At 41.3% G+C, this 24,580-nt stretch overlaps 2 protein-coding genes across 2 annotated transcripts in view; both read left to right on the forward strand.

Annotated features, from left to right (window-relative positions):
* sdc3 (syndecan 3) overlaps positions 1-14,815 on the forward strand; it is a 36,821-nt gene extending 22,006 nt beyond the window's left edge. Inside the window, exons 2-6 of the mRNA XM_020606843.1 lie at positions 4,255-4,348; positions 7,412-7,683; positions 7,781-8,266; positions 9,548-9,737; positions 12,081-14,815. Coding sequence (XP_020462499.1) covers positions 4,255-4,348; positions 7,412-7,683; positions 7,781-8,266; positions 9,548-9,737; positions 12,081-12,247 — 1,209 coding nt within the window. The 3' untranslated portion in view covers positions 12,248-14,815. The remainder of the gene's footprint in view (positions 1-4,254; positions 4,349-7,411; positions 7,684-7,780; positions 8,267-9,547; positions 9,738-12,080) is intronic.
* A 2,030-nt stretch (positions 14,816-16,845) lies between these two features.
* Positions 16,846-24,580, forward strand: part of nobox (NOBOX oogenesis homeobox) — an 8,510-nt gene continuing 775 nt past the window's right edge. The window contains exons 1-7 of the mRNA XM_020606844.1: positions 16,846-17,001; positions 18,579-19,282; positions 22,147-22,303; positions 22,401-22,507; positions 22,691-22,830; positions 22,946-23,082; positions 23,618-23,846. Coding sequence (XP_020462500.1) covers positions 16,974-17,001; positions 18,579-19,282; positions 22,147-22,303; positions 22,401-22,507; positions 22,691-22,830; positions 22,946-23,082; positions 23,618-23,846 — 1,502 coding nt within the window. The 5' untranslated portion in view covers positions 16,846-16,973. The remainder of the gene's footprint in view (positions 17,002-18,578; positions 19,283-22,146; positions 22,304-22,400; positions 22,508-22,690; positions 22,831-22,945; positions 23,083-23,617; positions 23,847-24,580) is intronic.

Here is a 24,580-nt window from a genome sequence, read left to right on the forward strand (position 1 = left end):
TCATTTTGATGTTTTCTTCTTCTTTTTTTAAACAAATTTAGATCATTATATATTCCAGACTCCCAGATTGTTTTAAAATGACTCCAACTGCCACCGCATGTCTTACAATGGCACTGCTTCATACGATGCCAAAAGCCAGAATTGCATTGACCCCACAGATCCTTTTACGTTGAATGGGAATGAATTGCAGTGGTGGAGGGAAATTGAGGGCAACATCCAGATGATTTTGGCCCCGGGTTGTGTGTGCGATTGAGGAGAGCTCATTGTGGTTAGTTAGCTATGTGGCGCAGGCTGAAAGTATTGCTGTTTATAGCTCCTGAAACGGAGGCAAAATGCAGAGCTGGCCCCAAATCATGTAAGACACCCACATAGACAAGTCTGAGGGGCATTTGAGTGTTCATGTACACACACACATCACAAACAAAACCTGTGATTATATCCATTCAGACACAGACACTGTAATTACATACAGTGACGCACTGCTGCCTGTCATAGTTAATTCATGCTTATAATATGGCCTTTAAAATTAAACATGTTGAGGCAAAACAGATGAATACATACTACTCTTAAAGGTACACATAGGTGGCACATGCTTCAACAGCACGTATCACTTGCAAAACTGAAAACCGCCCAACATGAGACAGGCATCTGCAGCTACAGTCTGTCCTAGAGGTTGTTGTGTGTTTAGGGGACTTGCAAAAGGGGCCCCTGGGGTGGGGTGTGTGTTTATTTAGGCATGCATGTGTTTTTCAGAGTCATGCCAAATTTAAGAGACTAGCCTCAAGATAAGAAATTGAGTTTCAGATGAAAGGAAAATGAAGCGAGGATGGATAAACTGGCACAGAGTCTGTGGATCCAGAAGAGGGAGGTGATGGGAGGTGGAGAGGGAGGGACAGATAGAGGGGGGAGCTGGAGGAGCAGACTGTTTTGATGTTGTTTTTTAGGTTGTTTATTTGACATTACATAACACCTTTGCTTATGTAGCTACAGCTTTTATATGTGTGTCTGCTGGTGTTTGTCTGGTAGCTTCTCACAGGGAAACGGGAATTTATGTGAAAGGCAAAGGTTGCCCATAGCAACGGCCTTCATTGTAAAACTGATCCTTGGAATACAGCGCACACACAAACGCACACATTTGCACCATGCTCACACTGAGATGTCTTTTCAGTACTTCTCAGCACTTTCAGGGTCTGAGATCACCAGGCCTTCACACACACACACACCGTCTCTCTTTCTCACACACACATTTACAGTCGAAGCGTGAAGCACACACTCTCTCAGCCTGCCACTTTGTGAAGCCCATATCCTCAGTGTGTCGAGGCTCCAAACAACTTCAAATCAATTTCATTTGCAGGAACTACATATAGCGTTTCAGCTCCACCTCACGCTGAGATGTGATGGACTGAGATGCTCGGGTTTCTAGATTCCATTATGCTTTTATTGGCTTTTAAAGGCATCAGGTTTCCTAGGTCTGGAGCCGGGGAGGAGCTTCTGTTTCTGTATGTGTGTGTGTACAATTAGCATTACACAGGCTAGCAAAGACACAGCCCTACACAGCCTCAGGATGGGCTTAAGATTACTGGAGAGATAATTTGCTTTGGTCACATTTTCAACAGTGGCCTGACTGTTTTCCAATACCTGGAGCAAAATGCAGCTCTTTATTTTTTTGGCATTCGATCACTGTACTACTCAGTATGTGCTGAGCTGAGGTTCAACAAACAGTAATATAATAGTATTCAGCTCCTTTGCTTAAGTAAAAGTAGCACCACTGCACCGTAAAAATACATTAGCAAGTAAAAAATATATACATACTGTCAGCAAAATGGAATTAAAGCTGCATTAACTAAGATTTAGAACAAATTTAGATAAATCAAGTATAAAACTGTCAAGAAGTGTTGTCTCCCTGCTGTACTAAACCCCACCCCCACCCCACTGTGCTATCTTCAGGCCCTGTGTTTATTTCTGTCCCTCTCTGGGCAGTGTTGTTAAAATCTGCACCGCACTTCTTCCACGCCCCCACTCATCTGTGCTTACAAGACGGACCATGGAGGCTCCCTGTGCAGGTACAACCCAGGATGGGAGTGGACCTGTTAGACCCAAGAGGCCATGTTCTGTAGCACAGAAGAGTAGGCAAATAGGAGCAGAGTGAGACGATGAGGGGATACTGCTTGAGTTTGTTTTGACCCTCATTTTGCTCATAACAATCGAAAATTAGATGGAGAAGTTAGTAACGTTAACAACATGACGCTTTTAGTGATGCATCACTCGACTTTACAGTATCCCTCAGTTCTACCGATCATTTTGGTAACTTTCAGCTCCTTGTTTTGTTTTTCTTTCCTTTTCAAACTTGTACTACTCTCAGCAGTGCTGTTTCCAGATGCAGCAGGCAGCCAGTGAAGAAACTTGGATAAACCCACTGACAGAGACGGTAAACGACTGGCTGAGCAGTAAACATGTGGCAGAGCATTCAGCAACTAAAAAGCCACATATTTTTTGCTCAGCAGTTGGTCCAGATAAAAATGCTGATCAGAGGAGCTATTGGATTCATCACATCACCAGACACGTCAGTGTTAATGTTGCTCTGTGTCGGCTGGATGTATAAATAAGCAAACATTTGCTAGCAAGTTGATCAACTTTAGTGTGTTGTTCACAATTTTTTCTGTAGCCTGTAAGAACAATCAATTAATACAGCATTTTCAAAATGAAAATATGCAGAATATCCTCTCTTAGAATATTAGTATCTATTTTAATAATATATTATTACTGACGCTGTAATATGAAGTAAAATGGTAATACTCAAAGTTCAAGTAGCTCAAACCTAAAAAGTAAATGAACTCACATACATTCTGTCACTGACAAGCAGTAATAGAAATACTCTTGTAGACTTGAAAAAAGGAGTATACAGTGCGTTGAATATGTAAATGTGAGCGTATTTTGAGTGGCCAAAATCAGCTGTAATCTTCATGAAATCTATAGTACTTGCAAATGCTCGACAAGTACAAGTAATTAGATTTGGGCTTCTTCTTCTACTCTTTGAAACCAAATTCAAGTCTTCAGACAAATTGTGTAGTTTGAAAAGGATCTTTGCAATGCAGCACAGGCGGTGTCGCTAAAGTGCATGCATTTGATGGCAGTATTATTGTGGTCATATCTACTTAAAAATAAAAATCACCCTAACATTATCTGAGCCTGTGTGTGATGGGAAAAGCGTCTGGATGCTGGAGTGTGTGTTTAAACATCGCAGGGATGTGGGGCTAAGGTGAAGAGGAAAAGAGAGAGAGGAGGAGTCAGCTTCAATGTGACCTGGGAAGTTTAAGAGGGCGTTCTCTTCAGACGTTCAGCTCTCGAATGATCCACAACTAATCTCTCCTACCTGACCCTGACAGAGGTCACCAGGCACTCCCCTGCTTTCCAGACACAGAATGAGATAGGCAGGGATTAAGGTGGAGTGATGAGTGGGGGGGTGATGTCGTAAAGCAGCAGTGAAGTTGAGAGTTAAGAGAGCAGTCAAGCAGAGACTCTGATATTGTCCACACAGGGAATACAAACTAAACTATGGTAAATGTTTACTGACAAAAGTATCGACTGGCTGTAGAATCCTAGTCTTGTTCACTATTTCTTGACATTTTATAGATAAAAACGAAGTAGTGTTCAAACATTTAGTTGATGGACAATTCGACAAATTAATAACTGATTTGCATATGTGAAGATTTGCTGCTTTTCTCTGTTTTATGTCTTTATAAACTGAACTGAACTCATCTTTGGGTTTTAAACTGTCGGTCAGAAAAAAAACTAGCAATTTAAGGACGCCATCTATGCTTTTTTTATGGACTAAACAATTCAGTGACATTTTAAAGAATGATTAACTTATTGATCAATAATAGAAAAGGTCAGAAAGTTAACTGCTTTCCTCTGCCTTGCTGCTTTACAGTCTGAGCATCACTTGGAACTGAAACGTAAGCAGAGACTACATGAAGCCCCTCTCTCCTTAAAGGCTTTGATGTTCCTCTGCCAAAATCCCACCTTTAGATGAACTCATTAACTATGCTCCTCCATGGAGTCCCAGACAGACAGATGTTACCCTGTCCACCATAATGCTGCCTGCCCGTCCTCTCAGAGTGTTCTGTGTGTGCATGTAATCTGCCAAAGTGGTTTCTCTTTTAAATGTGATGACAAACAGCTCAGTCATTCACAATGAATAATCTCTGTCGTCTGTGACCACCCCACCCCCCACCCCCTATGTGTCTCTAACAGCAACAAATACGGTTGCCGCCTATTGATGATGAAGGCTCGACAAATGACGGCTTCATCGATGACGAGGACCTTTACTCAGGCTCCGGCTCTGGCTGTAAGTGTGTGTGTGTGTGTGTTTCACTGTGTGTGTGTGTGTGTGTGTGTGAGAGAGAGGTTACACACTCGTTCCTTGGTTCTTTCAATCTCAACAGCTGCTGGGTTTCAATCTGCTGACCCTGAAGACCCTCCAAACCCCATCACCTCCAGTTACGGTTGCCTCTATTCACCAGCTTCACACGCACAGACACCACATACACACACAATTCAAACACGCTATTTGGCTTGACAGGCAGGTTTTGAAACTGATTTATTTGAAAATACCTTTAAGCACAGACACACCCTTGCAAACAAGCACCAACTCAGGTCTCAGATCTTATTTACTCTAATTAGATTACAGTGCAACAGGGGTCAGACTATCACACGCACACCTGCAGTTGTGTGAGCCGGTCGCCTGCACGTGTAGGAATTACCTACTTAACATAAATCACATTTGTGTAATTCAGAGTGATTTTCTGATCGTGCTGTTGAAGCTTGACCATGGCTCTCCTTATTAAGCATGATTCATTGAGAGCTGCCCTCGATCTAGGCATTGCGCTAGTGTCAAAATAAATTACAATTCCAAGCAGGAGAGCGCAGCGCAGGCACCCCCTGTGGTAGAAACAGCAGCCCAGCAAATGTCTTTATTGAGCCTTATGAATTCTGAGAAAAGGCTCATTTTCAGCAGACAGATGTGCGTTTTGTGCTGCTGCAGCTTCAGAACCTCACATTCTGTATCTGATATGCTGAACAGAAGCTACATTGTTCAAGTCCATATTCCGATATCCTTTCCAGCTCCTCTGTCAGCTTTCATGTCTTTGTGCCCATAAATTCAATTTGTTTCTCTTTCAACCCAGGGAGGTTCAGTGCTATAACAAAATGAAAGGTGGTATAATACCATTATGAGATTTAAGAAGAAAATGAATTCATCATCAGTGCCGCCTCCTCTCCTTTCTTTTCTTCTCCTCTTCTCTCACACCATGCCCACATTGTATGAAAATGACATGCACCCACACCAGCCATTTTTTAAAGATCTCAATCCACACTAAAGTGCCAAAACAAAAGAACTACGATTAAATCTCTTCTTCTCCTTCTTCACTATTGCTTCTGTCAGCCAACTGCAAACAAAACACCTGGTCAGGAGAAGGACAGAAAGCCTGCTCTCAAATGGTTAAACCTCCATTCTGTCCCCTCCTGCTCTTCATGTTTTCATACAGCCGAACTCTCAGTTCTGTGTAGTTGTTCTCATTTACACATATATTGTCTTTTCACCATGCACCTCAACCTTATACACCGACATTAGACTGCTTGTCTTTTTTTGTCTTAGTGTATTTGTGCAGCTGTTATTTTGTTCTGCTTGTACTTTAATTCCTATCTGTCTACATTGCTATACACCAAGACACAAGATTTGTATGCTTGCATGCATGACTAATAGACGGATTCTGATTCTGATTTTTATTCGTATTTTGTTTTTTGTGTCTGTTGTCAGACAGCTGAACGAGCAGAAAATAGCATGTTGATTGTGACTGATTGCTGCACGGAGTCAGTAAGATTAATATTTTATGATCCTGGAATAATTTGGCTAAATAAACATAGACTTGGGTGTTATTGGGTATATTGGCATGTGAAATGAGCAATCACAGAAAAAGAGGAGACAGAGTTGTTTTTTTAAAGGAATAGTTCAACCATTTTACACACAATTATGTTTATGAGAGGGTTGTCTTGATTTGGGTTTGGAGACCTAGAATATAGGATTGTAAGCCTGATTACAAACTGGAAGTGTGGAGTTTAAAAGACGTTCATCAGGCAGGGAAAACCACTGGCTGTATATGTAAGGTGGACAAACCCACCATAACGTCACCCATTGGTTTTCTGAAGAACAGTTTTGAAGCTCAAGTCTGATCACTGCCATATTGGTAGCACTTTACTCGGCCTCCTACGGCTCATTCAAAAATGGGCAAAGAGGCAGAGCGTGAATGGAGCTTTCTAGACAGCTAGCAGCTAGCCATCTGTGGTGGCACCTTCTTATCTGTCACTCAAAGTGGCTGCTCTCATAATTATGTGTAACCTTTAGCCTCAATATAATTTAAACATGCAAGTTATATAAAAGTGCACCTCCCATACAGTTGTCATGAAAGGGGAAATTAGCTATAGAGACCAAAACCGTTTTTTGTACGAAGATGTAAAAATGTTTATTTCTGCTGTAGGGTTGGACATTTTAACATGAGAGTCTATAGAGATTGACTCCCTTTTAGAGCCAGCTCCAAGTGGCCATTCGAGGAACTGCATGTTTTAACACTTCAGAGGTTGCCGCTTGTGGAAACATGCTATTGATTTCCACTGCGGGAGCAGCAGGATTCAGCCTGCATTTATTGCTGCAGTGCCCCTTTGACTTCACGGCTGCACAACCCCAAAGCAGGCTTAACCTCATCTTTTTCCAAAAGCTCATTCCCACCAAAAAGCCAACATTTTCAGATATATCTACACTGGAGACTGATTTAGAAGATTTCCGTTTTTGTCTCAGATAAATGCCACTTGAGTGTAGATTGAAGGTCAAAATGGGGAGAAGAGGAATCCTTTCAAATGTTGCCATCTTGGGACATCATAGACTAGTCGTCTAAGAAGGATGCTGTCAGTCTCAATCCATCCAGGGACCTTGTATACGCTCCCAATTATTCTCTGATTCTCTGTTGTATCCTGTCAAATGCCGGAAACAATGACGTCTTTAGAAAAATAATCTTTTATTTATTATCTAGACAACTATTTTTACTGCCCATATTTTGAGTGTGATTTGTTTCCAATTCAATATGTGCAACTAAACAATTCAATGTGTTGCATTTAATTTCCTGTTGGTGATGATGCAAAATGATGGCGTGTCTGAAATCTCAAATTGCTGCTCACTAGAGAGTAACGAATGAGCCAACCATAGTCTCAACTTTTGATTTACTTATTTGTGAGTGTGTGGGTGGGTGGGTTGAGTGGTTGGGCAGTGTTCTACACTGATGGATGGGTGTGTGTGTGACTGTGGTGTCTTATTGTTGTTTAATTAAGTCACATTTCTTTCCTTTCCTCTGCTCTTTAGTCCCTGAGATCAGTTTGAGGCCGACAGCAATGGGTGCAACCTTCTCCACAGAAGAGCCCCTCCTCCTCTCCACCACCCAGGCCACTAGCCCAGCCCCCTCCGCCTCACCTGCAGCTGAGCCCAGCCCTAATCCTGAAGACTCCACCTCCACCCCACTGCCCACTGAGGCTGCCGAAGAGAGTGGTGCATTCTGGGATAGAGAGAGGGAGCTAGAGAAAGAAAGGGAGCTGGACAGAGAGATGGAGAAAGAGCAAGAGAGGCAGAGGGAACTGGAGAGAGAGAGGGAGAAAGAGCAAGAGAGGCAGAGGGAGCTGGAGAAGGAGAAATATTTAAAAAAAAAGAGAGAGGGAACGGGTCAGAGAGATGGAGAGAGAGCGAGAGAGAGAACGTGAGCGAGAGAGGGAACGTGAGAGAGAGCGAGAGAAAGAGAGAGAAAGACAAAGAGAGCTGGAGCGAGTTAGGGTCGCTGCCGCTGCTCAGACTACCACTGTGCCAAGGTCATCTGCTGCTGTTCCTGTGGTGACCACTAGCCCACCAACCAGCATCAGGGAAACCACAGCACCCTCTGCTGGTTTGGATGACCTGAGCACTACAGAAGAAGAACTGGATGTCTTCTTATCACCTGAACCCACATCATTCTTCCCAGCCTTTGACGGGGAAACTACCACAGAGGAAGAAACGCCCACCTCAGCAGAGACTACACCTGAAGCCTCGACCACTGCTCCAACCACCACCGCTGCCACCACCACTGTAAAGATCAGGGTTCCCCTCAGGCCCAGGGTTCCCATGACGACAGCCACTCAGGTGACGCTGACAGAGAGAACGACACGCCCACAGAAGCCCACAACTACACAGGTAGGATTCAAAATATGAGTCACCACCACCTCAGACAACAGTTGGATATTCTTTTAAATATTTCTACTGTTCCCAATATGTTTCCCAGGTTTTGGCTCTGGTACCAAAATAAACCCTTTATTATGGAACAAAAACATGTCAAACACTTTTTTATTCGCAGAGTTACCTGAGGGTAAAGTTCAACATTTTGAGAAATATTTGTATTCACATCGTTGCCAAGAGTTAAATAAGAAATCGATCAGTTTAAGCATGTAGCTAAAACTTGGAGCCAATTAGCTTAGCATAAAGACCAGAAGTCAGGGGAAATGGCTGCACATAACCCCCTAGAAATCTTTACATTGCTTTTTGTGTGCAGATATATTGCGTATTAATTGGTGGGTTTAGAGGTGCTGAGTTTTTGAGCTTTGGATAAAACCAGGCTAGCTGTTTTCTTTTTTCCAATCCTTATGCTAAGCTAACTTTTTCCAGACTCATGGAAGTTTATGTAAATTGTTTTGTGAATCACAAATATGGGGTTTTTCATTTTTTAAAAAGTAATTCCTTTTTTACTTCAACTGGTGTAGTGTTTTTATTGGGGACCATTGTCACAACATGTCATCCAGTGCAACAGTGTGGTTCATTTATGTGTATATAAATAGAGGCACAGAAGAAGAAGATATACAGTATCAGGCTTTGGCTGCACAGACACTTGTTAGTACAATCGATTAATTGGTGGTTTTTGATGGGCCTTAACTTTTTTAATGTTGTCTAAACACCAGCAGCTGGATAAAAATGTGACCTAAATATATATAGTCTAAACCTGTCAAACTCATGATCTAAATCAAAAACTGTCTGATCAACTAATAAGACCACAAATCTGACCAGGGACAGAAATGCTTTTGTGAATCATTTCTGTTGCTACCAGTAAACCATTGACATTTGATACCCAGCTCAACTTCTGAATGACACTTAAATTATTTATAGAACAGGGTAATCTCTCTGATTGCTATGCTTCTGTTTATTTGCAACAGCTCTGCAATAAATCATGATACATTTGTCTGGTTTTCCAAATTGTAATCAAGTTGCCATACTTTATTAAGTCTGTATATGTGTAGGACAATATGAAACTTTCCACCAGTCAGACTATACAGAGGCTCATTGTTTCACAGGTGAACATGCGCCATGGAAAGTTCCATGTTTGTGTTGCTTTGGATAAGTTTCACTGTAGCAGCTCCATGGAACAAATGTGATTATATCAAATGTAAATTTCCTATCATGTCTCATTTTTCTTTTTTGTTTTAGGAGGGTAATAATGACGTGGGTGCTGCAGGACCAAGTGGAGATTTTGAGATCCACGAGGACCGCCGTAATGATCTTGGTCGAGGTATAGTGCCAGTGGATCCTGACCTGATTGGCAACACAGTGGATGGAGGAAATTCTGCTGCCCAGCTGCCTCAGAAAAACATCTTGGAGAGAAAAGAGGTCTTAATAGGTAAGAATATCTGTCAGTAATTTCATGGGGTTTTTGTCATATACAAATGTTTGTCCTGGTCATACAGCTCTGTGTCTGTCTGACCCTGTCCCTCTGTCATTCTGCCTTTCTGTCAAATAAACCACTTGCTAATCACCTCTTAGGGCAACATATTACATTGCCTCCTGCATTTTGTCCTTGCTTCCGGGGAGCTGCAGAGATAAACAAGCATTACCTCACATTCACATAGTGCAGATTCATCACCATAAGTGAATGTGCTACTTAGCCCCATTTGACCCATTGAGAACAAGCAATCCTCTTCTTGGGATATCCAGCCCCTCCTTTCCGCCCCCTTTTTCTCATCATTTTCTCTCTGGGTAAATCCAATTTCTTTTCAAGTGCCCCTCACTCCTCATCCCAATGAACTGTTGTAGAAAGTGAAGGAGCAGCCAACTTGCCTGACCTGATTGGATCTTTTTCTCTTCTTTAGCTGTTCTGATTGGCGGACTGCTGGCGGTGGTTTTCACTGATTTCCTGGTCATTGGTAAAGAGCAGGAGGCAACAGACTTAGACTAGACTGTTTGTGTGATAGAACCCAATTAGCTGCGTGTCAGACTCATGCGTTCATATATGGTGCTATACATAGTCAGGCTAATTATGCTAATCTACAGTAAAATGTAATTACCATCTTAGAATTAGAATTTTCACACACTGATTAAGAAGACTTGGATTTTGATTTACCCATCAAAAACGTCAGGGTTTTCTAGTCATTAAAGTGAAACAAATATACTTTCTTTTAGGTTTTGATAAACAAGGCAAGGAAATTTCCAGTCAGTCAGGCTAATTTTTGCTCGAGCCATTTGAGATAATCTGGTGCACTGCTTGTAGTTGTTTACCTCATATAGTTTTTTTTTTTCAAAAACAGTTACAATTACTTCACACCCCATGGCCCACATAAACTATACATTATTTAACAGTGCTGTGGTGGGTGTGTCAATATTTGAAAAAGCATCAACAGTCATGCTAGCGGCTTTGTGAGTTTGCCCTTTGCCTTGAGCTAAACACTAATCTTACCATGCTAAGTATGCTGAAAATCTCACAGTGATAATGTTAACATGCTGATGTTCAGCAAGTATATTGTGTTTACCTTGTTCACTGTATTAAGTTTAGCATGTTAGCATGCTAGCACTTGCTAGCAAAACATTGCTACATTGCTGGGGCTGATCGGAATGGCATTAGTTTTGCAGGTCATAAACCAAATTGTTGGACATGAAAATTTTTGACTTGCTGATGGTGCTAGATGAAAAGTAACAGGTTCACCAGTGTTATTGCAATTTATCTCATATGTAATGTGTCCAAATTTTATGGTAATCCATCTAATATATTTAAGTCTGGATTAAAGTGGTGATGAACCATATGATCTTGCCATTCATATATCCATGCTGCTAGCTTGGCGAAAAATATTTATATAGGCATATTAGGCATAATAATATTAGGCAGTGATGGCAATGATGTTATGATATTATTGATTTAAGGAAAAGTAGTTTACTGTTGTTGTTTTTTAATAAGAAACTGCAAAAGGTGCATGTGAAATTGTTAATATAATATTTCTCATGCCCAACATTGTTCCACAGTAAAATCAGAGATGGTAAACACAAAAACGACATGACCTGACTAAAGAAAAAGTAACTGAAATTTTCAAAAAGATTCAAGTACAAGAAATTGTTTGTTAAAAAGGTTCAGTCCTTCTGCAGTTTTTTGAGAAGATGGTGGAAAGCTAGATTATTTTAAATACCCCAGCTTGTGCATTCTGATATTGGCAGTAATGGGATAAAGCAAGCAAAACAAACACCTCCCACACAATGAATGGAAACAAAAAAGTGTCAAGAATAGAGAAATATAACAAACCATTTGTTCTCTGTTTTGGCACTGATACCAATTAGTTTAATGATGGAACGTTTTTCCCCATCTGATAACCACTTTAATCTATTAAACACAGCAAGAGTTCATTAGTGATGCGGACGGTGGAAAAATACTGCTTCAGTGGATTGGTTACACCAACCCCACTGGGCTAAACTATGGTATAATGTAGCACCTCAGGGCTGCAGTTTATTACAGGATGTATGTTGGCACATTGAAGCTCATCAGTCTTTGCTTGGCGGCTAGGAGATAGTGATCCTGCGTATCTTTATTGTGCTTTCAGACCAGGAGTGTTTTTAAAGCAGCATGTGTTTGTAGTGATGTAGCCTGCTGCAGGACGTCACAGTGGCTCTAAGTGTATTTGAGTGTTTATGTGTATTTTTGTGTTCAAATCTGTAATGATGGTTCTTAAGAGATCCACCCTCTCTTTCTGTCTTTCTCCAGCGGTGATAGTGGGGGGCGTGGTGGGTGCCATGTTCGCTGCCTTCCTGGTGATGCTGCTGGTGTACAGGATGAAGAAGAAGGATGAGGGCAGCTACACACTGGAGGAGCCCAAACAGGCCACAGTCACCTACCAGAAACCAGACAAGCAGGAGGAGTTTTATGCATAACACTCGTACTACAGAGACACCACACACCGAGGGAGCGACAAAGAGCAAGCGAGAGAAGAAAGATACTCTAAGCCCCCATCCTCCTCCTCCTCCTCCTCCTCTTCTTCTTCATCACTCCTCCTTCATCTGCTCACCTCTCCTCATCCCTGTCTCCTCTTGTCTCCACAACACTTGGGAGCACCTTTCTCTCTGTGGACTTGGAACTTTCTTTTCAGTGAAAATGGAAAAAGAGGACAAAAAAAAAGAAAACATCCAAATATATTGTGAAAAAATTACATACACACGAGATCTTTTTAAAGTAAATGTTGTTATTAATATTCTAGAGATTCTCTTGTTCTGTATGTAATGATATGATAATTTTGTAAAAAAACAAAACAAAACAAAACATGAGCTCTTAACCTGTGTTTTCCAGCACACAAAAAGTTCCTCTTCTGTTTTTATGGATCAACTGAAAAGGCCTAAAAGAAAGAGGAGAGGGGTGGAGCGAGCTCAGTGATGCACAAAAGAAAAAGGGAGTGGTGGGCTCAACTCTGTCCCCCACCCCACCCCCCCACCTAAAAAAAAAAAACACACAGAGCATCTGGTTGGCCGGCCGCACAGAGCCCTAGGTCAAAGGTGAGAGGAAAGGTCTCTTTTGTGCCTTCCATCCCTGTAGTGCTCAGAGACACCCACACCCACACCCACATCCATACAGCCCACGTAAATACATGCACATGCGTACACACACACTTGTGTCTGTTTGAAGGTGGCTCTGACTTCTCTCTCTGTGCTCGGCCAACCAGAAAACAGTGCTCAACCCTTGGTATGTTTCGCAATGTTGAGGAGCTGCTCCGGAAACTGGCTGGTCGCATCAAGGTTAGCTCACGCACACACTGAGCTGGTGGCCCGTCTGCTTCTCGAAGCTGTACAAAGACTAGTTATGGATGGTAATAATAATCAATAATATATCACATTTTTTTGGGCTGGATGGTGAACAATAATAATAATACTGTAATAATAATGATAATTAAAGAGGAGGATGTGTATTTAGCAGTTTAAAAAAGTTTATATGTAAATATCAGTGTATTGTTTCTGGCATCACTAACCATCTGCATGATCATGAAGAGTTTTTATTCATCACATCTGTCATCGCTTTAGATGAGCTGTGCTCTGGTCAGCCACATATACACACGTGCACACGCTTACACAGATGCAGACATATACTTTCTGTCCATTTAAACACAACTTCTCAACCCATCATCACCACCATTGTTACTGTAATAGTCACCGCTTCAGATCAGGTGGTTTCAATATGTTATTGATTAGTTATCCAGCAGCTGCTGGTTGGTTTAGAGTTTGGTCTGTTTGTGTAACAGCACAACTACATGTCCAATCACCACATCATCTGATGTCCATGCACCCTTTGCATGCCTCGCTTTGTTTCTTCCACCATTGGCTCTCTGTTTGGGGGTGGGAGGGGCCTCTGGGATGTGGGAGGGGCTTTAATGAAAAACAGGAATCTGTGCATGAAGTTGCCTCCACATACACTAATTCAGTCAAAATCATATATTATTAATGTGTTGCTCATGTGAGGAAAACACTGAATTGGTGTTTGTAGGGTCAACTTTAATGTGCAGGGACCATTTAGGGGAAGGGACAGGATCAGGTTTAGGAAGGGGAATGTGAGGAGACAGGCTGTGCTTCTATCTAAGAGATTGTAACAATAACCACACCAGTGCGACTGGGCTAGTAGCTTCTATTATACTCAGTACTGTAGAACAAAACTGCATGGGAGTCAAAACTATACTAGTGTGTGTGTTTTGCCTGTGTGTGTGTTTGAAAGAAAAGAGGGGTGAGTTAATGTTGGAATGTGCTGTGGTCGAGTGTGCATTTACCTACTCCAGCAGTTTTCATGCTCTTCCACAGACAGGTAACACACCTCTTCCACTCCTGTGCGTGTAAGTTGCCTGCCCCTCGCCAGAGTGAGTACGTCTTGTGTGTGTGTCTACACCTCATCTAAACCCGCCATCTGTATGTATGTGTGCGAGAGCTTCACCTTGGTATTTCACAGCAGACTCTTATGTACACTGACTGGCCTGTCAATGTGTGTGTTTGCATGTGTTTAGTCTGTTCACTGCTGAATGTGGGGGAGCTGGTCCCTCACAGTCGCTTTCACACACACTGACTGTCTCTTTACTGTCTGTCTGTGCAGGACAGACAGACAAACACACCACTTTCTCACAGGCAGGAAAGATCTTAACACATACTCTTTTCTAAAGTGACTGTCAAAGTGTAAACATGCGTTTGTACCCATCTAAACCGGTGTAGCCAAATAAGACGTGTGTGTGTGTGTGTGTGTGTGTGTGAGAGAGCGAGGGTAAATTTGTATGTGTGTGGGCGTGTGTGTGTGTGAAGCCTAACTGAGGCTACACTACTCTGTGTTTGCTGTTCCCATTCCTGTTTTTATACATACGCATTTTTTAAGGCTGAGTTTCTGTCATTGGCTGAGTGAACGAGAGGAAGTGGATCCTCCGTGCCACGGCCCTGTCACTAATCTGCCGCTCTGTTCCAAATAAAAAACCTGATTGGGTAAATCTGTCCTCTCTTGTCTTTTTTAGTTAGCAAAATGGTCAGCTGGACTTGACATGACTTGATTTGGTTTGATTGATAACTCAAACATTAAAAAAATGAAATGACAGTTACTTTCCTAATGTTTTGTTTTTTGCATTATTATTATCAACAGAGGAAAGTATCTAACTGCAAATTATCTCATTATAAAACTGTAGATACACAAAACCAGCAGCTCAGAATGAAAATATATTTTACTAATATACATTCAAAGGGGCGTCGTAACAGTCCATTTACACTTAATGAGCTTGTTAGGCCCTCAAGGAAGAAGCAGCCAGAGATGCTATGATTCTTAAGTCATCACACAAAAATATACCTATGAGAGAATTAGATAAACTCTCCACAGGGGCTTGTGAGGAAAGGAAACTACTCTAAATTGGTCTTCAGTTTAAATTCTTGGCATCAGTCCAGTTGAGACCAGAGTCACCTGATGTGAAGGGGTACAGGGGAGTGTGCAGATGGCCGTGCCTGGATCCAGAGAAGACAACACAGTGTTCTGTCCTTCAGTAGTGGGCTGCTGATATGGAAATGTGCTTTTACAGTACACAGAGGATGAGGGGGGATTTGTGTGTGGGGCCTTTTCTATTAGGGAGGGGTAGAAAGTGGCAGGTTAGGTTCCTGGGGTCCACCAGTACCCCATCTAGTGGGTAATAGAGGAACAACTACAGCAAAGACAAACGCACCAAGAACCTGATTTTAACCTCAAATTTTTACATCTGACATGCAGTTTTTGTGACTGGGAGCTGTATATAGAGCTGAAAAACAAATAGTTATACAGTATGTGTACTTTACAAAGACTGTCATTTTGCCCATTCTAGGCTTTTTTGAAAAAAGGAGCTCAAAGGATCAGCATCATTTATCCTGAGTTTATGCAGCAGTGGCTTACAGTTTGGCATTCAGGACCCACTCAAGGAATCCACTGGTGCGTTTTTCATTCCTGACCTTCCACGTACCTTTGATAGTTCTTAGCCTCTTTTTTTGCAAAATATGGGATATTTTTATTTGTTTGAACTCTTCAAATAAAGTAAATAAAATTACTCTTTGGCTGAACTGGCCACAGCTGACTACAGTAGCTGCAACAGGTAAAATAAAAGGAGTTGCATGAGATCACAAGCCAAAATGTCTTGATATACTTGATATACTCCAGTCCTTCAGAGTTTTGAGTTTGGATTACCGAACATGTGTCTTAATAAAATGTCCGACAACACTGCAACCAATCCATGTTTAACATTTAAATCAACTTTCACTGAAAACTCCAAAAGCATTAAAATCACTTAAAGAATGCAGGTTTCACAATAATCTTGTTTTGATTCACAGGAGGATGATCATCTTTAATTACAGGCTACAGCGATTTTTAATTTAGATGCCAAGTCCTGCATAGGCCACTGTAACAATGCAAAAATAAATTGTATAAATTTAATAAACACGCTACTCATATTAGTTCCATCTGTATAGAAGAGATTGGAGATTTATTTAAGATGCACTACAATTTTACATACTACCTGTTCTTTTTTCTTAATATTTTAACACATGCTTTTGGCTACATATCTTTTAAAAAATAGTTTTTTTAAATTAAAACACAGAGAAACTAGCCAAGCAGCCTATTTACAATGTGTAACCAACAATACATGTCTAACTTGTGTACATGGACACCCCAGATGATACAAGAAATGAAAAGTTTGTACAGCTCTGGTATCAGATCATTATTACGTTCAGCTATAAACTAAATGTATTGTTTAACATAAATAATCAGCTGATTTATGAATAGAAAACTTGGCCATAATAACAAATATAATAATATTCAGGGAAAAGCCAAAATTCCTGCCGTTGTCAGTGAATGAAAACAACACATTCACCCAAAATAATGTAAAACTGATTATCTATGGCCTAAGCAGTGGTCTGTGTCCGCACAGACACAAGCTGCTCTATCTGGGCTCGACCTGTTCTGTCGCTGATTGGCTGACGCGCTTTCACTCTTCACGTGATAGTTCGTATTAGGTAATCAATCAATCAACCTGATTAGCCTGCAGTGCGGGAGCAATTCGCATCGCGGCTCTGCGTGGCTTAATTGATTATTAGTGCAAGTTTATTGGTTTTGAGGCTGGTGTGAGTCGCTAATATGGACGGAGACGGTGCTTTGGCTGAAGGTAAGGACATTGAACCTGTCATTTAATTGTTTCGTCGTTTATTAGCTTGTTTTGGCCTGCAGACCAGAGACACACTGAACGCCTTTACCGTTTTGTGAACTTTGACAAGACTTTTAAAACTTCCTGGATGTGTGTAACGCTCACAGACTTTGCTGTGAGGTGCAGCTTCCCGTGCTGCTCGACTCCACTGAGACAATTTAAGGATTTAAATCTCGGTTATTAACATTGACGACCCAGTGTTTGTATATGGGGACAGGTTAGCTAGTTTAGCAGCAGCTAGCCTGGCAGAGTTAATTAACGGCCAGGTGAGGTGGCACGAGGCAGTGCACAGCTGGGACACTAATTAAGCCACTGCAGCTGCAGGAGGACGCTTATCAGGTTTTATTGAACCTGCAGGTCATTGCGTGACCCGTGGAAGAAACAACTGCTCTAACACCTTCAAGTTATTTTCTTACAGTAAAGGCACTTTTATGGTGGAATATATGTATGGCCTGCAGGAGATTCCTATGTCAAAAATGTTTTAATTATTTTGCCACATTTTTATTTATTCCATTAACTGTTTTAACAGTGGTGGAAGAAGTATTCAGAGCCTTTACGTAACTAAAGTGAGCAATACCACATCCAAAATGTTACTTGAGTAAAAGTACAAAAGTACTGGCATCAAACTGTACTAGAAATACAAAGTACACAAGTACACATCATGCTGAATGACACATTTCACATTAATATATCATACTGGATTATAATTATGGATACACTATTGTGTACATCACACTTTTGCATCTGGTAAAAGCAGATCTTATAATTAAACTGCTTTACATACTGATGGGTAGTTTGTGAATTTCCCACTGGGGATGAATAAAGTCTTATGATTATATTGCATATTCTTTCAGATTATGTAAAGTAACTCCAGAATAAAGTAATTAAATAAACGTAGTGGAGTAAAAAGTGCAACACTTGCCTCTAAGATGTAGTGAAGTTTAAGTATGAAGTAGCAGAAAACGAAAATTGCGATGTACAAATATCTCAAAATTATACTTGAGTAAATGTATGCAGTTACCACCACTGCTGTTTCATTACATGTTTAGTGTTTTTAAAGCTACATTTAGATGCAGCATGGTTTGGATGCTGGTATAAATTAGAACTGAAGCAATTAACTGATTAGTTTAACCAAAAAATGTATCTGCAGCAATTGTAATAATCAAGTATTTTTTTAAGTAGTTATGGTCCATTGTGTTTGATTTTATAGACCAATGCATTATTTGGTTAAGTGAGAAAATCAGCAGATTAATGGGTAATGCTAAAATGTGTTAAGGTGCAGCCCTATGAAGTCCTCAAGTAAATTATTCTTGGATGGGCTTAAAAGTTAAAAGTATTGGTTTCTGTCATAGGCTTTTTTCAGACCATGTGTTTGTGGCATTTTGGGACAGGCTGTAACACTGTGTGGAAGTCTCTGCAAATCTAGAGACAAATTACAGATAACTGACCACAAATGATGATATACTACCTCAGTGAACGTGATCCAGGCTTAACAGAACCTGGATAAAAATAAATGACATCCTGCTTCACTCTTGCAGACTGTCCAAACCTCCTGTGTGAGGAAGTGGATTTGGAAATAAGTAATGATCAACGGAGGATGAGGAGGAAGAGAAGGAGAGAAGAAGAGGAGGAAGTGTTTAATCAGAGGGAGGATGAAGAGGCAGGGGAGGAGGCAGCACGAGAAGAGAAGGAGGGAGAAGAACAGACAGTGTCAGAGAGGGAAGCTGTGGTGGCACAGGGAGAAGAGGAGCAGGTGAAGCCAGAGGGTACGCTGGAAGTGGAGGAGGTACAGACAGAAGACAACAAGAAGGAGAACAGCAAAGAAACAATTCTTGATATACAACAGAATAAAGAGACGAAAAGTGTAGAAGAGAAAGATGAGCAGAAAAAGAGCAGGAAAAGGCGAGGTAAGAAGCAAAGTGATCGAGTGAGAAACAGGAGAGCAGTGAAAGAGGTTAATGAGAGGCCTGAGGAGGAGGAGAGGAGTCAGGTGCAGGATGCAGCGGTGAGCTCAGAGGACAGTTTGGCCCTGACAGAGCCCTCCCTTGGAATGATGAACGGCTGCGACTTGTCCGACCCCATCTACCTGGGCTGTGGGGGCGCAGGGGTGTATTGTCCCCAGGTTCCCATTCCCCTGCTGTACTCCTCGCAGTCTTCAGTCCCAGTTCAACCTGCAGCTCCTCAGCCCCACGGGACAAAGAGACTGCAGAGCCTCCCCCAGCAGGGCCCACGGCCTCTCGAGGTGAGACGTTACTGTTCACCATTCACTGGCTTGTTTAGTCACACTCAGTGATCTGTGAACATGGTCCAAAATTAACACCTGCTATATGTAGCAAAATAGTCATGTAATAAAACAGTATCATCTGAGAGTCTCTACTGTGGGTGCCCTGCTTATGACTGTCGGAGTTGGAGACACACACACACACACACACCTGTATTCTCTGAAGAACTGCCCCTACTGTGCCTCTGATCGGCTTTCTGAGCCAAGCGTATGAATGCGTTTAGGCCACACATGCATAGTGCCAATGATACGTGAGCTGAAAAATAGGAGTATGGTTACACACATGTCTCTAAAACAAGGCTGAAATGCTTTTGGTGTAGACACGGTGTGATACTTACTATCCACGTCTGTCTAACCAGTCATCTGACCATAGCCATTAAGAGGCAGAGTAGCGGCGGGTCCCCACGGAACATGGGCACATGCGTGTGGATGTGCCAGGCTCTGACACAGACAGGAGGCCAGACTTGAGGTGAGATGAGGTGTCTCAGGAAGAGTTTTAAGGTGGTTCAAATGATTAAGCATCCAATGCATTTACAAAACCTCAAATTTAATTTGATTGTTCTTGAAGTACACTTAATAGCACATTTTACAATCAAGACTTCTTGAGTTGCATTGTGGCTTTTAAATTTTAATAAAAAAAAAAAAAGAACATTAACTCTTGATTGATGTAAGCTATTAAAATAACTTTCCTCAGATTTTGCTTTGGCCTCTTTACATTTGTATTCAACAAAACCGCTTATGATCTCACAGAAATCTTGAAGCAAGTGTGGGTAAAAAGACAATTTAATATTTTGGCCTGTAAAAAATGTTTGGCTAGTGTATTTTTCATCTACCAGCCACTTTGGCCTGTGAGTCAAAACTTTAATTTCAGACCCTGTCTGTGAACATGTAGAGTGAGCAACACTGGACCTGAACTTATTTCTGAGTCTTTAACACAGTTTTCTCCTTCATTGTGTTATTGATTTAGCATCATAACATTGTCAGACTCCCTAAAACAAAAGGGTAATTGATGCAGCAGAACCAGAGATGTCACACGTTCTCCTTCCCTGTCAAAATCACGTGCCTACATTACCCACAATGCAAATTAACTGGGTAGGAGATTCAGTTGCGTTATGCTGATAGTGGCCTCGTGCCACTAGCTTCAAGCAGAAAATGGCAGAGATCTGATGCTTACTTTTTTCTCCACTCCACACCCCATTTTTAAACTCGGTCATCATTTGCAACTGATGTCGCTTTATCTGATTTGTGATAAACACCTTTTCCCACATATGCAGTAGTACTGCATAAGACCTGTAAACAGACTCTGATGGTTACTGAAATTCTCCATGTTTTGTAAAGCTGTACAATTCAGTCTAGTGGAAGTCTGTTACACATTTTATGCATCCTTTTAAACCTGTCCCTGACTGAGATCTTTATAAGCTTTGGGATGTTTTCAAAACATCACCAGAAAGTTCTGTGGGTTTAAACAATGTCTGGCTATGCAGCATGATGTTTATCTTCTTCAGCACAAAAGACACTCCGGCATGTTCTCATATGGTTCTCAAGGTTTCTGATGGTAACTAATTTGTTGTATATAATTACAGTCAAGTGTGTATGAAATGCACACCTACAGCCTTCTGCGGTATTAATGATGGCAGCCATGAAAAGAGCATCCCAGATTTTAATATTTGGCTCAGTGTGTGATGAAGTGTGATACGAGCAAGGTTCATTGAAGCACTGGCACGGGCACATGCAGAATCTGATGGCAGATTGTGGCAGATCATTTCATCCAGCAACACAGCTATGTGCATGGATATGGGGAGAATGTATGACATTTTATCATTATTTGGCAGTATAAGAAGATTGTATCTACACCATGAAATTAATCTGTAATTTATATTTTATAGGAAGGCTCTGTTCTCCACCCAGAGTCGTAGATTATCATAGATAAAGTCACAGTTTGAGCAGTAGCGAGAATTTCAATTTCCCTGATTTCAGGCCTCAGCGGCACCCTTTGCAGAATAAAAGGAAGCATGAAAGCACGCTAATCCTTAAAATCAGGAAAAAGCTGTTTGTTTTGCTTTGCCTGTGAATGCATCTTGTGCGAGCTGAGATGGTGGATAGTGTCTCACAGATACAGGGAGCACTGAAGAAAGATGAGTATAGTGGAGCTGGAAAAATGTTGACTGTAGATTAATCATCAGCTATTTTGACAATTAATTAACTGCATTTTTAAGCAAAAAATAAAGTCCCAGCTTTTAATGATTTGATGCTTTTTTTTCTTTCTTTTGAATTATAGTAAAACTGGGTTTTTGACTGTCAGACAAACAAAGCTATTCAAAGACTACTTTGGGCTCTGGGAACTTGCAGTGGTCTTTTTTTATATATATATCTATATAGATATAGATATAGTTATGTATATGTGTGTGTGTGTATATGTATATGTGTATATATACACGTATGTATGTATTCTGACATTTAATAGACCTAACAATAAAGAAAATAATGACAGATTAATTGAGAATTAAATATAAATCATTACCTGCACCCCTAGGCACATAGACAAAACTAGAAATTAAATAGTTCATCCTTGAAAATCTGCAGTAGCTTCTGTTTCCAAAACTCATTGCTGTCAGCTGTGCATTTCTCTGTACGCTTTGGGTGTTCTGGCAGACAAACCCCACTTGGCTTTTGGTTTCATTCTCCAAAATTATGTTTGGCTTCAAAGAAATGTGACATTTGACAATGAGAAAATCCTCATTTTAAGGCACAGTAAAATCAGATAAATTAACAGAATTTAGCTGAGATGATGGTTGCAGAGATAATGTTTGGCTGGTCCGTGACAGATGGAGGTCACCCAGGTCTACTCCACCCGACGATCCATCCGTTACAGCAGCAGAGGCCGATGCCGGGCCCTCAGCTTCCCTCTGGGGTTAGAGGCTGTTGACGGTGGCCTAATGCCCCCTGCTCCGAAGAAGAAAACACGAACCCTCTACAGCACTGGTAACCAAATTGTCTGCTTGTCCAGGTGTGTGCAGATTTGTTTATGTAAATAGTTGACCTGCATTGTGTTTGTGTGCACTTGTGCGTGTGCGTGCAGATCAGTTAGAGCATTTAGAGGCCCTGTTCCACGAGGACCACTATCCTGATGCAGAGAAGCGGAAAATCATTGCGGCTTCAGTTGGTGTCACACCTCAGAGAATTATGGTTAGATGTCCATTTTTTGCATTTTGATGTTCTCTTATGAATTCTTCCCATGGATCAATAAAGGAAGTGTAGATAATAGACAAAAAATGTGTCTTGGCATTCTGTCTTCCTCTGTTTATCCCTTTGTTTTCTCTCCTGATCCCTCTTTCACCAGCTATACAATCTCTTCTGTCTGTGTCCCAGGTCTGGTTTCAGAACCGCAGGGCTAAGTGGAGGAAAGTGGAACGCTCCATTGCAGAAAAGGTTGAACATGCACAGAGTAGAACTGGATGCAGCATCAGCCCCCTACATCACCAGATGAACCCCACACTGGTACCCAATAGGTCAGTAAACCCTTTTAGTTAAAGTGCAGTATGTCCTGTTGGCATATTTTTTATCCTGGTGGTGCAAATATTTTATTAGTTTTTATTTTATTTTTATTTTTTATATTTTTTTCAGTATGGGAGTTGCCTCTTTTTCTGGTCACTTAGCCGCCAAGCTGCCGCAGCTCACCCCTGCAGTACCTTCGTTCCCCACCCTGTCCAGCCAGATGCCATCCTCCTACAACCTCCCTCTTGCCAGCTTCGATAGCCCCAGTATTGACATCTACATACATTGACGCTGTTTTTGTAAACATGCCACTTATAAAGCTTTGGGGCATTGTGCTCCATAATTATTGTATCCTCTGATAATATAATAACTTTTGCTCAGATGAGCAACTTTTATTGTACAGAGCAAGAGTACACATTTTAATAATTGTACCATGTAATGGCTGTGAATTCTGTGGTAAAAGGACCTTGATGTTTTGTTGTTGTATACAAAGTCTAAGGTTATTTTTGGGCAACCATACCTCCTCCATTCATTTCAGTGGAGCCACTGTAATGGCACAGTTTCAGGATGAAAACAGAAATGTCAAGACTGACTTTGCGGAACCGTAAAATCATTCTTCATAGTATTATAAAGTGCTAAAAGCAGGGCATCTTATGGTCTGTAACCCAACTAGTTTTTAAATTTAGCTTTTAACAGGGCCTACCAAAGCTTCAATCTGCATTGTGGGACAGTAAAATTATCTATAAACCAACCTGCAATATTTATTTAATCTTGGTGTTTAATCTGTGTTTCATCTCCAAGGTCACCATCTTTCATCTCAGGGGGAACTGACAGAGTACCACCCCCGTCCCATGCACAGCCCTCCCCCACTGCGGCGGGCCAGTTTCCCCTTTCTCACAACGACTTACAACCCTCCCAACCCCACTCTCCTTAACACTCCGGCTCACACCCCACCTCTGTTCCTGGGTGCTGTGGAAGGCAGCTCTACCACGGCCCATCACGATACCCCATCTCTGCAGACTGACACCAGGTCAGCTCAACTCACAGCACACTGTGACAGGAATACTAGATGACCATTTGAACAGGGAGAATGAGTACAAGAGATGACAGCAGGACAGAGTAGGCAGACTGCAGACACGAGTGGGGATCTGTGAAATACTGACATAATGATGGCTCACAGAGCACCTGTAGTAGTGGGGAGTTGCTGTCAGCTGGTGCTCTGAAATATTCCAGAAGTCATGCTGGGAGACATCTCAGTTTATTATTATACAAAATTGTTTGTTTTAGTATAATTATTTATCAAAGAACAAAAAATCCCCCATGTGAACACAGTATTAAAACACACAATGAATATCAATACATTTCTCAGCCTCGCTGTTAAGAGACTTAGTGTTGATTTACCCAAATGGAAAAAGAATATACCTTCATTGGAACTACTTTCTACAAGAATAATAGTTCTTTCTAAATTGGTGGACCATGTGTTCTGTAGAGGAACTGGGATATCTGGTTTTCAAAAGACTCTTTGAAATGTCATTGTAAGAACTTAGAACACAAAATAAGTTTGATGCATATAACCCTCAAACTACCAGAATCTTTACAGGTAGGTCACAAAATTTTAGTTTTTAGTAGCGCTAGTGGCTTGTTGCCATCATCAGCTCATATTTGAATGTGTCCAGTATTCTATGACCAAATACCTGCAAAACTAAAGATGTTCAGTGATATTCATCAGTCTTACTTAGGCTAACAGAGTAATATGGTACCTGC

Source organism: Monopterus albus, unplaced genomic scaffold (assembly GCF_001952655.1).
Source record: "Monopterus albus unplaced genomic scaffold, M_albus_1.0 scaffold82.1, whole genome shotgun sequence".
Lineage (NCBI taxonomy): Eukaryota > Metazoa > Chordata > Actinopteri > Synbranchiformes > Synbranchidae > Monopterus > Monopterus albus.